Raw genomic sequence first — 17,500 nt, 5'->3', positions numbered from 1 at the left:
GAGTAGCGGAACGGCGAGAAAGAGAAACCGTCGCTTTTGCTTTTGATAATTCGACCAAAGATCGATTAATTTTCCAAGTAAGTTTCTTTTATAATCTGTCGGTCGCCAATTGGTGACTTTCGTCAAAATTTTAGTCGCCAAATATTTTTTCCACTCGCCATGGCGACCAAAATGGTCGCAGCTTGGAGCGCTGCCCATAAGTACTGTAAGTGACTTATATGATTTTACATGTAGATATTAAATTTTGGTCAAATGGCCAAAATCATTTAAACCATCTGTTAGTGCCTACATGTAACTGCTTCCTTAAACTATCAGAGAGCTACTTTGTTTAGTAGATATGCATACATGTACATGTACAGTGTATTTAGTGACCACGAATAAGTGATGAAATGTGACCTTCATAACCTTGCATTTCACACTAAGCCGTTCTTTTTTGTTACAATTAGATTTCTACAGTTTACACAACATGCTGTACAAGTAGAAAATCAATGGAAAGAATATGCTATGTGAGTCAAAATACTTGAATTTATCTTAATCTGAATGTCATATTTATTATTCTAAAAGGGAAAATATTTTCTTTGTGTACAGTGTACTTGGAAAATTTTCATCTTGCTTTATTCATCATACCCTCCCGGGGCAATGCAAAAAAGGAACAAGGGTACAAGTCCTTGCATCGTAGTGTCATTTCAGTTTCAAAAAAGTGTTTATAAGGAGAATTTTGTCCTTTTGGGTGAGTAACAGATAGGAAGCAAATGAAAACCTAATGGACTTATAGTGAATATTACAGCTTTTAGAATTGGAAGAGTTGATCCATGCCTCACATCAGTACAAGCACTTTCTTTTAGGCTCTGCTAAGACAAAAAGTGATCTCAAGGCAAAGTGATACAGGATGCAAGAAAATTATTTTGTTTGAAACCAAACACAACACAGCCCTGTACATGTATGTGTGTGCTTTATGTACATGTGTGGGCCTATTTTGACATTCACACCCACCCAGAAATAACTAGAAGTCAGTCTTGTACTGATGTTTCCGTACAATGTCAGATATTATTTGAATGTACAACATACTTACAGGACTTTTAACTGGGTGTGTATCTGTAGGGAGTCTACAAAGGAGTATAGAGCTTTGGTGAAACGGAAGCGTGATCTTGAAAGACAAGTCATGGAGTTGAATGGATTAACTGCACCCAGAGGCTCAAATGTTGGGTAATTGCTGTCACTAAGTCGTACTATTCTACAATTTATGTAGTATGCGAATACTGACTATTGCAATTTTCCTGTCTTTTCTTATAGGATAAAAACAGATTACCAAGAGGAAGTGGAAGCTCTCAAAAGGACCCAGCAGCTGCAGCAGGTGAAGTTTCACATTGATCTGAAAGAAAGGTTAACCTGGAACAGTTAACAGGTTGTTTTAGGCTGGTAGTGCTTTACACACAATTGTACTTTTATGTCTCCCTTTATGTGGCTTGTGCTTCTGGCCCTTGCATGGTAACAGCTAGTTTTGAAGTGGCCCACATTATCATCAATGAGTGGGTAACAAAAAACGTAATGATGATGACACTGAACACTGAAAAGTTACATGTATAGAGAATGCTGATATGCTGAAAACCTGAAAAAAACGTCTTTGTCAACAACAAGGAGTCTCCATAAATTGCTATCAAGGGTGAAAACACAGATACATGCAAATGTATGGTCCTCAAAACTGTCAAAAGGTTTGTTCAAGCGTCTAAAATTGGTCTTTCAATCCCTGTGAAGGCTGACGTTTTATACTTACCAATTAACAGCCTGTGGTGGATTATAACACCTGCGTTTGGGGTGAAAGCTTGATTACTCACTCCAAGACTACATTGTTTGTATGCTCTGCCTCCAGAAGTTTGCAGGCAGAATATCAATGTATGCTTCATGGGATAATCAAACTAACAAAAGGATTGCTAATCAGTGGCAGCAAGATTAGTCCAATAAAATTTGCAATAATAATTATTTTGTAATCAAATTGAAATGCAAATTTTCTTTTAATTTTCTCTTCAAATTTCTTAAATAACAATTTTTGTTGTTTTGTATGACCTGTAGGCATCTATAAATTATCAACAACAAAAGTATATCAACATTTTCATCAATATCATTGGCTTGATTATGCATTACATGTAAATCTAAGTGTCCATGTCCATGCTGCTGGAGTTACCATCCAAATGTAACTGTTTTCAGTCCATATACAGAAAGCAGCATCTTTTCTTTCATTTTCTTTTGCAAACTTGCACAGGGCTGCACACTTATTTTTTGTAATTTAATGTGTTTCATCTCTGTTTTCGTTTCTTTCAATCTATAAAGGTCCGCGATTTGTGGTCAGGATTGACAGAGTTCTACTCAATGCAAGGGCCACAGGTACATCAAGATGTATTTATTGTTTATTGTTAACCAATTTTTTGTTCCATTGTTTCAAGTTATAGTATTGAATGCAAAGCATTGAAAAGTTATCATCAACTGGTTTTAAAAGTAAGCCGCAACCTCTAGATGTGCACCACTTTTCATGATTCTTTCCAGCAAAGTGCTTTTCTGTAACATAATAGTTTGGTTTGCTTTCACAGAGAAGGATAATAGACTCAGTTCTTCAGGATGAAGCCAATAAATACAAAGTTGATGCTGCAGACATTCAACCAAGGGTAATTACCAGTTTATCTTTGAACAAATATTTATCTAACATTTTCATAGTTACAGCATTGTGCACCATGCCTTTGTTGTTAAATTTTGGTGTTTTTTGGTGGTTAAACTAGCATTGAATGTAATTACATCGAAGGATTTAGTGTAAATGTACATTCAATTTACAGTGTCCCTAATTAGTGCTTCAATGCTAGAACGACTAGACACTTAAATAAAGTTCCTTTCCTTTCCTTCCTATGTAGATTATCACAATCGTGCACAGGGTCCAGAGGAGATGTGTTTGTTGTTAGAACATAAAACCAGTCGAAAACCTCTGAAAAAATTGGTTATTTTGATCATGTTACAGTTTTGTTACACATTGTACATGTACATACCACTAACCAAGAGACTGTGCCTTTGTCGCCCTTTGGGGCGTCATGGCCTTCAGTCACCCTGCGGGCTACATGTACATGTACGTGCCATGCACCACCAAGGATATGGTTTGCAGTTATTGATTTCAAAATGGCAAACAACGAAGTGGGTCGTGGGTTCAATTCCCACCCTGGTCAGAGTTTTTCTCTGTCCTTGTGTGGGCCCATTTCCATTAGTAGGGCTAACACTCACATGGTTCACATGGGGTGGAAACTTCACTTCACATTACACTCTAATCAGTTAAGTCTGTTCAATTATATAAGTGCTACATGGCCAACGTTTGCAAAAACGTAATCCTTCCTTGTACTTTACAATATAATCAAGTACATGTAGTTGATGTTGCAAAAATAGCAATTTATCATACTTTGCTTTACACAATTCTGTGGAATCTCACCTTCAGGCACTAGTTTTCAAACTACAATCAATCATGTGCTATTGAAGCCAAGCAAAAGGAAGCTGATAGTTGAGCCAAAACCACTCTACATGTATGCCATTAAGGTGGTTCATCAAATACTGCATGTGCATTGTATGGTTGATAACGCAAATTATTGTTACTGTTGACGATCCCCAAACTGTTACAATTTACAGAAGGGAATGAAGGTTATACAGAGTAACGGATGTGGAGAAATCAGCCAATAATTTGACAGTGGGTTACTTACTACTTGGCCAGTGACCTTTTTTGAATGTTTACATAAATTATAACAAGGAACATCCATTGAGCACCTTAGGTTCTCATACTAAGAAACTCAATATTGTACTTTTCAAAAAAACTGACAAAAGCAGTTTGGCAGTAAAGGTGAGATTCTGCAAAATTATAAAAATCACAGTAAATTACACTCACTTTTGCAAAAAAAAAAATTACTTGGGAATAACATTCAAATTCAGGTTCCAGACTTGCTATTGAGAGATTGTGAAGAAGAGATTAGAAAGGTGTGTTGATTTCTTTTACATTGTAGTTTGAAGACTGTTAATGGTACTCATGCACTACAATGATTTTGCAAACTCTTTGTGTACTTAAGGCAAGACAAGAGCAGTGAGTTTTTACTGCAAAGGACACTGACTGACAATGGACTTGAATAATTAAAACTTGCTGTTGAGTACATGTAATTGTACTAAATTTGGTGCCCAGAACTCCCAAAATCGCATTTCAGATCTTCCAATTGGTTACTTTTCTCAACTCAGCTGTGTACATGCTCTTCAGATTTTCTAAAATGATGGTCATGTGTATTCAATAATCACTTTTACATGATCATGTGATATGCAGAACCATGCAACTCAAAGTTTAGCTGAATAAATGTCAGCTAGACTTTAATGTAAAAAAATGCATTAATGATCTGGACCTGATTGTTTAGGTTAATCACATTGCTGTAGACTTAAGTGCATTTGCAATTGTATGTACTGGTGGATTTAATTTTGTCTCACAGAGAAATATCCAAGATACTTACATCGGTGGAAAAGTTAATTTGTATAGGTGAGTATGTTTATGTATGCATGTCCTCAACCTGGAGCCAGTGGACACATTTAACTTTCAGAGTTTTTAAATTTTTCATTGATTCACTGTTTTTGTATGTAACGAGGCCTCTTGCATTGCTTTCTATTAAGAGAGCTTGATTTGAGGTGGTATTGTTTTAGGAAGCCTTTCATTCTTCGTCCTGTTCGTTGCTTGTGTTGGAAAGAGAACTTTATTTTGCCTAAAGAAAATAATAATAAAATGTTAATGGTAATTTTTTGGTTGAATGGCACTGGAGGATCTGAAATTGCACCCTCCTGGTCGCCAATGCGACCAAAAATTGAGTACTGGCAACCAGAATTTCACAACTGGTCGCCAGTGGGTGACCTACCATTAAGTTCAGAGCCGTTTGCCAACAGGTGTCTGACTTTTTATCCTTCCAATTTTTTTGAAGTGAAAATGAAAGGAGTGTTTCTGTTAACTACCTCCATAAGTCGCAAGCTGCCGTATTTTTTCATCATACACTGTAAAACACGTACTGTGGGCGAAAAAACAACGACTCATTAGAGAGATTCAAGGGACTGGTACGAGGAATGTAGCACAGTAACAACATGGCGGCTTGCGTGCGACAGAAGGTGACTGATGTTAACGTGGCTGAAATTTTCAACAAACTAAGTGGCAGATGGATTTCTTTATTACATTCGAGGTCGGATGCATCTTCTCTCCAAAATGTCCGCTTTTCAAAAGCAAAAAACAATGCTTGACACATACACAAGACCGCGTGGTCGTTGCTTTCTAGTATCCATAAAAAGTTTAAAACATTCATTTCAGGCGAAAATTTTTGGCGACCACAATTTGCCATCTGGCGACTGAAAATGTTTATTTAGTCGCCAGTTGGCGCCCATATAAGAAAGCTAATTTCTGACCCTGTATTGAACCTTGCTACTACTACTGCTCTCATTGCCACTACCAATGCTACTGCTACTGCTGCTGCTGCTGCTGCTGCTGCTATTACTACTAGTAACTACAGCTGTAACTACTACGGCTACTGCGACAGCTGCTCCTACTACTACTACTACTACTACTACTACTACTACTACTACTGCTGCTGCTGTTAATGCTATGGCTCCTGCTCTTGCTCCTATCTTCTACACATTTTTCTAGTCCATTTTAGGGCAATTGTCAAGTTGTTATATAATACGGCTGTATCCCAGTTTATTGGATTGTTTCAGAGCTATTATGTATAGCTTTTGTAGATATGAGCTTTTGTAAACCAGTTTAAGTGCTTTCCACCTTTTAATAAAGTAACTGCAAAACTCTGGTTTTGGCTCTAAGTTCCATCCCACTAGCACCTCTGCAAAGGGGTTGGTGGACAATAACTGTTGGCGGACAGTTGGTTAACTGGTAACCAACTGTCTGTGGTTAGTATATTACCTATTTTAGGATGATTGTGGTACATTACAACACATGTTATCTTACGTTGGTCTATATAGTAGTGTTTTTAAAGATTAAAAAAATGTTGTGTTTATCCATGGCACCATTTAGAGTTTGATCTGCATATAGCTCCTTGCAGTAAATAGTTCTTCTACTGTAATTTGGATTTTGAAGCATCTAAGGCATGGCATGTTCTGGTTCCTGTTGCTTATCTGATGACTAACTTTATTGGTATTTCATCTAGTTTCACTCTATCAATACCATTTGCCCTCAGATTTGAAAGACCTTGACCTAATGCAAGCATACAACTGACTGCTTTCTGATCTTGAAATCCAGCAAACCTACTCTTTGCTATCTTTTTTGTCTAGTTCATAGATTTTATCTGCATGTCTAAGAAGGAAGGCCATGCCAATAATATTCACAAGGAATTTTAAAAATAGTGGTAGTAATCTACCCATAACAAAACTGGCTCTGCTTCTCTCTTGCAAATCAAGATGCACAAGAATCTTTATTGATTTATCATTACATTGTCAAGTCACTTGCAAAGAAGCATGTTATTTATTTACGCAAACACAACACTGTCTGTGTTGTAAGAGCTCTCTGGAGTACCAGTATTTGACATTCAAATTTCCCCCAAAGTAACAATAACAATAGATTATATTTTTTTCTTATCCTTTACACAGTCTTCTTCAACTTTGGAACCTGTCACTGAGTAAGATCAAAGATCAGATCTGCCAAGGTTTGCAACCTTGTTGATGATAATTATTGTACAAAACGAATTTCAAACTTAATGCAAATGTTTTCTTAGATGTATTGAGACTGGACTGTTTCTGGATCTTGTTTGTCCTCAGATCCTCTTCCCAGTTTTCATGATCAATCTGCTCCAGTGAAGTCAGCAATCCACACTCATCATGCTCATCTGACCAACACTATAGCCCTGAGGTACATTGTACATGTTGTATAACTTACGTTGAAGTGTTCAACACAATTTACTGAAACTTTTAGCCATTAACAGCGGCATCACTAAAAGGAGGTTGGGTTTCTGTAAGATCCAGGAGATTACTCCCATGGCTGGCAAACCATAACCCTGACAACCATTTATAATAAATAATCAATTGATTATACAGCAGTCCTTAATCTTGGACACAAAAGTATTTAACCACAATACATGTTTGTACTGCTGGTGCAAGCACAGTCACTGTTGCTTATAGTGCATGTTTGGAAAATGATCTCACTTTTTTCCACTGCAAGAAGAAAAGACTGAATACTATATTTTCGAAAGCGAAATTTAATACGGGATGATTAAAGTTTTTTTGGAAGTGATTACATAGCCGCGGCAAGTCTTCTATGGAATGCCCTTCTCTGATTCCTCCGATCCATATCATGCTTCAGTTTAAAGGCTAGAGCAACATCTTTATGCTGGCAATCAATCTGCATGTATTGTAGTTTTTATCTGGAGGAAGATTACCGGTACATTCAGCTTCCTTAATAAGGGCAAGGCTATGTTCTTCAATCCTTTAAACGAAAGAAAGATAATGATATTGGTTATGGAGAGCTTTAACACGTTTTAGAAGACTTTTCTGGCACCGTAATCTGTTCTGGCTTTCCTGCAAAAACTTAAAAATTACTTATTGAGCGGTTAGTGTACTTCCAATTGTATCTGAAATTTTCATTGATGTAGTATTATTCTTATCCATTTTATTGATTTAGGGAAGCAATTGAGAGAACAATGCCAGCCATGAAAGAAACTGTGAACAAAATGAAGTCGCATTCTTACAAGACCGTTCAACAGCAAAGAAGCAGACTTGCTGAGGTTCCTATTTTGTTTGTGAGTAAAAGTTATTTCACTTACCTTTCAACAGCTTTTAGGACTGTCTACATTCAGTGTAATGCAAGATTTCATGATGTGAACTGTCCTCTGGCCAACTGCTGTTTCTGTCAGGACAGCAGGGCGTGGGCATACATGTAATTATGGTACTCGCATCTCTTTTAACCAACAAGATGTGGTGAATACTGAAGCAGATAAAGCATTGCACTGCTATTTTTGTTTCGGATCTCCCATCTTGCCTAATAGAAGCCTGTATAAAAGCCATTTTGTAGAGGTCACAAACGAAGAAATTAATTGTTTTAAAGAAACAGCTTTTTTTTTTCATGATCACCTAGGAAATCATGCTAGAACAATTTTTCATGCACGTAAGGCTCGGTGAATATCGGTGAATAAAAAACCTTGACTTCGTCTCTATTTTTATTCACCGATATTCACCGTGCATACTTTCAATCACCTATGTAATTATACTAATTGTTAATATTAGTCGATGTTTTAACATATAATATGCGCGGATATTTTGTGAGTTGCGTAGTATTTTCCCGAGCCCCGCAGGGGCTCTTTTAAAAAAGATGAATCATCTGTCCTTCAGGGCGCGTGCGAACGATGGAAACAGCACAAAAAGCCAGCAAAATGTACTTTATTTGATTGGATAAACGAAATGACGAGTGACAAACAATGACAAGCGAAATTCTCAGGCTTTGCATCGTGTTGGAAACGATTCTTTCATTGAAAAACTCTCGTTCCGTCCGTATTTGCTGTCCTAAACCGGTCAAACCGGGACACTATAGTGTATTACCGTCTCATATTTTGCGCGTGCTCTTGACCAAATATGGTAAATGGCGTAATGGAATAAATATATATATATATATATATGTATATATATATATATATATATATATATATATATATATTTATATTTATATTTAACAATTATTCCACTCGCGCGCGTTGGATATGAGATGATAGATAGCCAACGAGGCGCGTAGCGCCGAGTTGGCTATAATCATCTCATATCCAACAAGCGCGAGTGGAATAATTGTTTTATTAAAAACGCCCCCAAAATGTAGAAAACTAGACTACAATAAAAATAAAAAGGCCCAAAAAATCACGCATATGCTTGCCGTGTTTGTAGATCATGGTATAATGGCTCATAACCCATGATGGCTTAGCCAATCAAAACTCTCGAATTGCATTATCCAATGATCCAGTTTTTAGTAAATTCTGATATATATATATTCTGCAATTTACACCAAAGATGACTTCTCCTCAGGTTGTCAAAACACCTGTCTTTGTTATCAAGGACTACTCTTTCCTAAAGGATCTTACACTATCAAGTTATGTGAGTTAGGTTCTTTTCCGTTTGATAGAAACTTGGTCTTGTACCCCCATCTCCTCCTGTATCGTTTGCTGCAGCTGACACACCCGCTGCTGAGAGATTATCATCCTTTAACAAGTCTCTGAAAATGTCGCCAGATGCAGGTAAAGTCTAGCACATGATAACATAATCCTGTCTGAAAACAAAGGCTCTGATGCTTATTGCCTCAGAAAAAAAAAAGAGAAAAAACAACATAAAGGTTTTTGGAGTGAAACGACACTTTTGTGTCATAAGCCCACTGTGCACTTAAATTAATTCAGGTTTTTGCTTGTTTAGTATCCACCCCAGACGTCATTCAAGGTTGGACCAAATCTGCCAGAATAAAGAAGTTACATGGTAATGGTGACCTTTGTGAATCACATTTTGTAACTTTTAGAGTATTTGGGGCAATTGGACAAGTTGCAGTCCAGCTAAAGATATTAGAGTTCCAAGCACATGGGAAATTTTGGATGGATCTTTCAATAAGCGGCAAAGTTGGGTGTTTGGTTTGGAACACCAATAATTATTGCAGTATACCGGAGTTTCATTTCCTTGTATTCTAGGTAGTGTCAAGCATATCTATAGCCGCTTAACCTGTTATTTTGTTGGATAAGCTCATGCATAAAGCAGAAAGTGCTCTAGCTGTATATCGATGTCCCTAACGTTGCTTCTTGGTATTGTTCTTCAATTTTTCAGACCAAGAAGAAACTTCTGCAAACCATGCTAAGTATGTGTTGATTCAATTTGACTCTACCAGCATTTTGATATTTTCTAATACATTAAATCGAACTGAAATGTTGTTTGCAAGGACTGTGTCGGTGAACAAGTAGTGTAAGACATTGATTTACAGGATGTACTCCTTCTGTTTTCAGGCCTGTGCATAAAATGCTTGAGCCCTCAAGACTTCCGCGACCAAAGCCACAAGTAGCTAAACAAGTACATGTTTGTATTTTGTGTGTTTTGTTATGTCATGCTCCTCAAACGTTTGACGCACATGATTCCAGTTTGCCCTTCACCAGCGACAGTTCATAATTATAGATCGTTTTCACTGTCACGCAACAAAAAAAATAATAAAATCGAAACCGTTGTGCACCAATATGGCGACCAGAAATCAACACCAACATCTGGAATTCACTTAGCGATGAAAACGCTTACTTTTCACTCATGAGATAAAATACATGTGTATGAACACATCTACTAATGTACTTGAAACGCTCAGACTGCTGAGATTGATAGGCATAGACATTTTTTCAACCAAATAACTTTGCAGCATGGTGTCATGGGTGACCCGAAAACACTCACCCCCGGTCCATGGACTACCCCAAAAATACTATTTCAAGTGAGTACTATTGGTCGTAAGCAGCGTCACAATTAGAACTAAGCCAATAATTGTTGCACCAGTTTCACTTCACTTGCATGATGTAATCGGCCATCACAACAACTATTGAGAGCTAACCTTTTTAAAATGGGTGCTTATACTTAAATACTGTTGACCAACGCTGTTTAAAATGGATGTTTAGGCTTAGCAGTAATTGTGACGCTGCTTACAACCAATAGTACTCACTTGAAATAGTATTTTTGTGGTAGTCCGTTTGGGCAGTCCGTGGACCAGGGGTAAGTGTTTTCGGGTCACCCTGGTGTTACGCAAGGTGACAATTAGGAAATTCAAAATGCTGTATTTCCGAAACGAAAGACGTCATGGAACTGGACACTTGAAGAAAGATTTATTTCTAGGTCACCTTCAACCTCCTGGAGATAAAAGTTCATAACACCTTAATGACATCACCGAATTCCTCGAAATTCTTTGTCCGCGATCGATGTGATGAAATGACTGAACCAACTGGAAGAATTCGCTTTAGACTGCTCAGCATTTCATCATTACCTTGTTGAGAAAACTTTCTAATTTTTACATTTCCAGTCTCGTGATAGTGCGCTTATAGCTTCCAAGTCAACTCAAAAGAAGAATAAGAAGAAGCCCCCTGCGCAGAGACACGCTGAGGAGAGCATACCTTATCCGGTCTGTGTTTTACATTAATATGTCATCGCAATCAAGGACTCTCTTTACGTAAAGAATGTGTCAGTAGTAACCTTCCAATCTGTCCAGATTCTTGGCAATAAAAACCATCTTGAAATGTTTTCAAACTGCCGTAAAGTCAAATAAAAAAACCACATTTGCCCCTTAAAAAGTATAAGGGATCGACGAAATGTCTCCAATAGGATTCATCATTGTATTCGGGAAATTTAAAAAAAAACATTCAGGATTAACGTACTTTGAGAAAAATTGACTTTTAAAGAAAATATCAATATAAACCTGGGTACACAATCTTTGTGCCTTCATCTGTAGCACACCCCATTTCGACTTGGAATTAACACTACCAAAAACGCTGGTTAGCGCTAACCATGGTTCGAGCAACCCGGGCAAGGTCGTTCAGGCGGTTTTGTCAATATTCTGTAATTTGTTATTTTTCTAAATATAATCGATTAGCTGTGACAGATTTTAACAAATTTTTGGTATTTGATAGGAACTTTACGTGGTTAGAACTGGGCCAATTTTCGAACAAAAAAAATTCCGAAGGGAACGCGAGAAAATTAGCAGTTAATTTTACAGCTTTGGTCACGCTGACGTCACAAAAATCAGAAAAACACGCGCGATTCATGCTTTACGCGCCATACTAAGCCATACTAATCCCCAACTTGCGCGCGGCCCTAAAACTCTTGGGAGCCTCCTTAAATAAAGCTGCCATTATGTTTAATGTTCCTTTTTAGGCCAGAAATCACTGTTCTAATGGAAATTCATTACCCGGAGGAACGAAAGTAGAGGCCTAGTGTGAGTCACTTTACGTTTTAGTACATTGGAAAATTTCTTGATATTTTGATTTTTCTTTTGACAGCATTATGTTTCCCCGAGAACACAAGGAGGAAGGAATGAACCACTTAAAGTTCTTAAACCACAAGCACTTTTAGCAGAACAGGTAACTAGTGATGGCGCCTGTAACCAAAATTAAATGTGGCACAAATGTGAGCTCTTGGAAAATCCAACTTAAAAATTGGTGCATGCTTCAGCGTGCACCTGCGGCGGGCGAAACGCTTGGATTGCATAAAAAAGCCCGGTATATAGTGAGGCAAAACACCGCTTGCAACTCTTCCTTCTTGACTGCCCTAGCAACTTCGAAAGTGCTTCAAGCTAAAAGCGGTAATGATGTGAGAGGTGTGTCAAAAAATATCCTTTCTTAGACTGTCGTTGAATATTTATTTCAAAGTTTGTCAGTCTAACAAAGTTCTTGCATATCGTCCTGTTACATTCTTTTCACAGATAGCCGACGCTGTCGCCAAGGAAGATTCGACCTCCAGTTCATTGTCATCGTCAAATGCGTCATCTAGAGCCAGTACTCCCAAAGTAAGATCTCGTTTTCTGATAACTGAGATTATTTTGCTCTCTCGACAGTTGTTTCTTGTTGTCGACGCAGAAGTCGATCAATCTTTTCTGCAAATCCCACTCTGTTGAAAATGTACTTTAGGATGCAAGAAGGCATAGTCGAGCTTGTCTTCAGGTTATCGTTTGCCTTGTTCCATGTCAGTGCTTTCTTTTGTTCGTGCAACATGCTTCACGCAAAACGCTTTTTTCTGCCTCGCTCCTTTGGTCCTTCTGTGTCCATTTTGTCTCGCTCCAACGGACGGGAAGAAAAAGGAAATCAAGGAAGAAGGTTGCCCATCTTTTGGTTTGTGAGTAGTTATAATTTTACCGGTGGACATTTCTTGAGAGCAGCATTGACTTAGTGTTCAATTGCCTTTTTTCAGCCCCAAGCATTGGTGGATCCTGTTGGTGCATTAGGTAAGGCAAGTTTATCTGATGCAGGAAAGTCCTTAAAAAAACTGACTCTGCCCTCTTGAACTAAAATCTTTTGGGGAGGGACCACGTTGAATTTAACAAGCTGACTTTCAAGATGTCATGTTTGTAAAGAACTTTGAAATCGATTAAAGAAGGAAATGTTGATTTTACTTGTAGGGTTTCACAACTGGGGAAGTGTGTTTGATAGTACCCTCTCTGCTGTTCAGCAGTTATTTATTCTGGCAATAATGCTTCCTTTGAAAATGAAATGTACAAACTTTCTGTGAAATGTTAGGGCAAGATGCTTTTCAGTCTCGAGATTTGATTCCAAGGACTCCGTCAAAAGCTCGTTATGGTAAGGGACATTTTCCACTTTATCCCTAGAGAGAAAACACTTCCTTGAATGAGAAGTTTAACAGTTTTGCTCATAGTCAAATGGCCTTCGAGAAAAGTCGCCTTTTTTGATTATGTTTTACTCACCTTGAAAATAGCATTCAAAACAAAGCTAGCAAAAGTGGGTGAAATACCTCTTGGATCCATAGTTACCTTTCCCTGAAGCTCCGAACGTTTCGGGTGCCTCTGAGATTACATGTACCCTCGGCACCATTAAAAAGTAGACGTTAAGGCATTACACTGCAGTCATTTGCTTTTGCTTTTTTTTAAAGACATATCTTAATTACCAGCCTTTTAGAATGTTAGGGAATTGTAATTGACAAGTGGCTTTTGGATGCAAACTGTTTCTGCGATGTTCGAAAAACAGGCCCTAACCCAAAGCAAACCTGTTTACAATTTTGCCATTATTTTTTGTTTTGTTTTATGTCTTGCTGTGAATTGGCGCGGGGAAACAGATCTAACCCAGGCTAGGACTGAACAAAAACCTGGTCGCCTACTGGAAACAATTTTGGACGAATCCACGGTAACCACAACTCCTAGTTCAGTGCAAGAAAAGCCTCCAACAGAGCGTTCGCCTCAGGCAAATCTTAGCTGGTCTGATATCATCTGTAGACCAAGGTTACCTAGTACCTCGCAGAATAAGGAGTTGCTTTCTGCGCAAGATCCACCATCAGTACCAGTGGACGCAGTTGGAAGCCACTTTGATATTCATAACATCCCGGATGGTCAATACAGAAACTCTGTCTCTTTCCATCACTTATCAAATGGGACAACACCGGGAACAGTGAAAAAATATCTGTTTGAGGGTTCTTTCGAACAAGGCGACAGTTTGCGGCAACAGCCGCAAACTATTTCCTCTCATATGTTCCCACCAAGAACACCAAAGGCAGCTAGTGTTCCTCTGGTCACGGGGTCGTCACCACAACTTGATTTTTGGCTTCTCCCTCAGAGCAGTAATTTAAACCTCTCTGGACATAAAGATACACCAACCTCAGTTGGAATAGAGCGCCATGACGCAACATCTTTGAATGGCAACTCGCCTTTCAGTGGCCTCAGATTTCATGGAGGGATAAGTGCACAGTTTACAGGTCAAGGAGAAAAACCTACTCCAGAGGGAAGAGCGGGCGATGTCGAGCCAGTTCATTTAGAAAGTGGTAGTACATTGTACCCTACGGGTATTCCATGTGCAAATCCAAACACAAGGGAGTCGGCTGAGAGGCTGAACGCGATCCAACAACCATGGATACAACGTGACCGTTGGGGATTGCATCAGAATTCATCCGCTAACCGTTCTGCAACCAAAAATTCTTTAAACCCAGTCGACCCTGCACTCACTGGAGGAAGCCCTTTGTTGCATCTTCATGTGACGGATGCAACGGACGTAACTGCCTCAGGCAAGAATCCTTTTGCCTCTTCCACCGAGGCGTCCTATGGTGAAGGTTTACATGTTCTAGATGGTACTTCGTCAGGTCTTCCTGAAACATTCTTGACTCCTGCAACTCATCCCACCCCCAGCCATTCATTAGTTTCAAAACAAAGTGCGTTTGAAAATGCTTCATCCTCTTCGTATGACGTTGACACTTCCGCGCTCATCGAGAGACTCAACAAGATCAAGCTAAGGCAACAGTCAATTTCTTCACCTCATGACAAATTGTCAAGGTCTTTTGAGGCCTCAGAAGCAGCTACGGCTTCGGACACCTCACTTTTGGCCAGCAGATTGGATCAAATAAAGCAGGCTCGGAACAGCCAACAGGTAACCAAATGCGCCTTCCTTCCTTCCTTCCTTGTTGTCGCAGAGTTTTTACCAAGCATCTGAAACCTTTGACTGGCTGAGCAAAGAGCGACCATCATGGGCCAAATCCACTAACTCAACTCAAATCAAATCCAAATCTCCCGGGGTTAAGATTCTTTGTGTATTGTATTTGCATTATAGTGTAGCATTCACATTTAAATGATATGGAAATACCTGGAACAAAGCGTTTTATTCCCAAAGGGTTTGAATTGGGTACAACATTGAGTTAGCCGGGTAGGTCTATTAGATCAATTTGCAGTTGGTCCCGACTTAAAACGCTTTTCATTTGACGGAACTGATCGGCCAGATCGGGCATTTGGAAGGATTAACTCTACAACGCCTTCAAATTAACACACTTGGACGATAGTATAATCATACTCCTCCAGAACTATGCGAGGGATTGTCATGCAAGTGTTCCTTTAAATTGTCGCATTTTCTTTGCAAACTGAAGGGTCTGGCCGGCCAGTTCTGGCAAAAGGAAAGCGCTCTTAGTGACCCTAGTGCAATTTACCCTCTAAAATCATATTTTCCTTGGCCGACAACCAACTTCACATTAAAGCTTGCGACCCCGTCTTATGGGCGGGCTTCCTAGCAGTGTCCCAAATTAATGCTCAAGCAAATTGATCTTAAGCATACACTGTAATACTGAGCTCATAAGGAAAGCCCCTTCATCATATCCGATCTAGCAGTTTTCGTCTTTAACATTATATATATATATATATATATACTTTTGTCCAATCTAAGGTCACTCCAGGAGCAAACGTCGATGGAGAGCTAAACACCAGTCGAGCTAGTGAGCCAGCTCTTCTCACACCGCTAACTCCAAGTAGTAGGAATACACCTTCAGAAGATGGCTCCAAGAATGAATCAGTAACTTTCTCATTTAGTTCTCCACCAGAGGTAACGAGTCTTCCAGAGTCGCCATCGTCACCTTTAGAAAGAAATTTTTTCTTGCAGTCACCGTTTAAAGACGGGGAAGTTTATACGGCCTCTTTGCAGAAAACACCCCCGTCACCTTTAATAGACACAAACGTGAATCTAAAGCTCGTTGAAGGCCTAAAGTGGGAGGAAACTACGCCAAATCTTCCACAGCGACTTGTACCTAAAACGGGTCCAACCTCGGGAGAAAAGAGCTCCACTGTACGATCAATTAACGGTGGGTTTCGTAGTCCTGTACTTGACATCACACCATCTTCACCCCCAAAGCAAGCCTACTGGAGTAGTGGATCAAATTACTCTCCTGTGATAATTGGTGGCGTTGGTGAACAAGGTGGGTGGCCGTTCTAGATCAAAGACTACAGGGGCTTGTTTGGGACATATTTTGTGTTTGCGCAACCAGGAAAATGGAATCCTCGTGCTCGAAAAAGTTAAACATTGGGTGGCATAAGTTTCATTAAAAGTGCATGGAGTGTCTGCAACATATGTCTGATATTGAAAAAAAAATTGACAAGTATGATTCCCCCCTAGCGTCACCATAAGGAAACCGGGTACTTTTGTTTTCTGTAAGCATTTCTGGTCAACGCAAGCTTCCAGAGACCATTATTCTTTAAATTTGGGACTGACAAGGAAAAGGTATGCAAGGTTTTTCAAAGTACAAAAATTTGGGGTGTCTAGAGTAATACTCACCCACCTGCAACAACGGTTACTTCTTTTTAAACACGTATTCCAGGGGGAACCTCAGACTCTAAATTTCCGGTTTTTAACTGCATTATTCTATTTGCTAAAACTTGGCACAATTGTTACTTTTTTAGAATGCCAAGGGTAAAGACTAGGCATGCCTCTTAAAGGGAACCTCCAATTCTACCGAAGAGTAATTTTAAAGCAGAGGAAATAAGCAAGTTTGTTTGAAATATGAAAAAGCCAGAACAACAGGGTACCAGAAACATGTCTCTGTTATTCAAGAAGGCGGAGCCAGGGAAATTTGGAAACAAAAGAAAGCCATTTTGGATACAAACGGGTTTAGAAAAAGAAATCTGGCAAAATTTAATTGTCCACATTATTTCACTTCGTTTCAAGCGACTTCCTCTTTTGTTGGAGTGGCAGTTTCCTTGAACAGAACCTGGTGGGTCGAAAATATGTGATCTACCTTCACATTTGTCTTCTGTCGTCACAAAACATTTTCTTTTCGTCTTAGTTGAACAAGGCGGATTACCGCTTGTCGATCTCACGTCTCCGTATTCATATGGAGGTAGGTAGAAATTATCTATTTCAGTTGTATTTTCGACTTGATTAACCTGTTTTCTTTTTTAAGTCAGCCTACTTGTTCTCACTCGAGAGGAAGAATTCATTCAAGTTTAGCCGTATATGCCAACAAGGCTTCGTAGGCTCGTTTGTATAAGGATTAGATGACA

The 17,500-nt window shown here is 39.0% G+C and overlaps 1 protein-coding gene across 1 annotated transcript in view; it reads left to right on the top strand.

Moving 5' to 3' along the window:
* Nucleotides 1-17,500, top strand: part of LOC137992734 (uncharacterized) — a 28,419-nt gene that overhangs the window by 9,826 nt on the left and 1,093 nt on the right. The window contains exons 7-28 of the mRNA XM_068838227.1: nucleotides 447-506; nucleotides 1,102-1,206; nucleotides 1,294-1,354; nucleotides 2,329-2,382; nucleotides 2,586-2,660; nucleotides 3,955-3,999; nucleotides 4,494-4,540; nucleotides 6,637-6,692; nucleotides 6,805-6,895; nucleotides 7,664-7,781; nucleotides 9,149-9,260; nucleotides 9,433-9,492; nucleotides 9,832-9,862; nucleotides 10,008-10,071; nucleotides 11,054-11,152; nucleotides 12,027-12,107; nucleotides 12,449-12,532; nucleotides 12,934-12,967; nucleotides 13,260-13,319; nucleotides 13,813-15,110; nucleotides 15,894-16,419; nucleotides 17,284-17,337. Coding sequence (XP_068694328.1) covers nucleotides 447-506; nucleotides 1,102-1,206; nucleotides 1,294-1,354; nucleotides 2,329-2,382; nucleotides 2,586-2,660; nucleotides 3,955-3,999; nucleotides 4,494-4,540; nucleotides 6,637-6,692; nucleotides 6,805-6,895; nucleotides 7,664-7,781; nucleotides 9,149-9,260; nucleotides 9,433-9,492; nucleotides 9,832-9,862; nucleotides 10,008-10,071; nucleotides 11,054-11,152; nucleotides 12,027-12,107; nucleotides 12,449-12,532; nucleotides 12,934-12,967; nucleotides 13,260-13,319; nucleotides 13,813-15,110; nucleotides 15,894-16,419; nucleotides 17,284-17,337 — 3,215 coding nt within the window. The remainder of the gene's footprint in view (nucleotides 1-446; nucleotides 507-1,101; nucleotides 1,207-1,293; nucleotides 1,355-2,328; nucleotides 2,383-2,585; nucleotides 2,661-3,954; nucleotides 4,000-4,493; nucleotides 4,541-6,636; nucleotides 6,693-6,804; nucleotides 6,896-7,663; nucleotides 7,782-9,148; nucleotides 9,261-9,432; nucleotides 9,493-9,831; nucleotides 9,863-10,007; nucleotides 10,072-11,053; nucleotides 11,153-12,026; nucleotides 12,108-12,448; nucleotides 12,533-12,933; nucleotides 12,968-13,259; nucleotides 13,320-13,812; nucleotides 15,111-15,893; nucleotides 16,420-17,283; nucleotides 17,338-17,500) is intronic.

Source organism: Montipora foliosa, chromosome 2, assembly GCF_036669935.1.
Source record: "Montipora foliosa isolate CH-2021 chromosome 2, ASM3666993v2, whole genome shotgun sequence".
NCBI lineage: Eukaryota > Metazoa > Cnidaria > Anthozoa > Scleractinia > Acroporidae > Montipora > Montipora foliosa.
The sequence above is the reverse complement of the archived record's forward strand: the minus strand, read 5'-3'. Positions and strand labels throughout refer to the sequence as shown.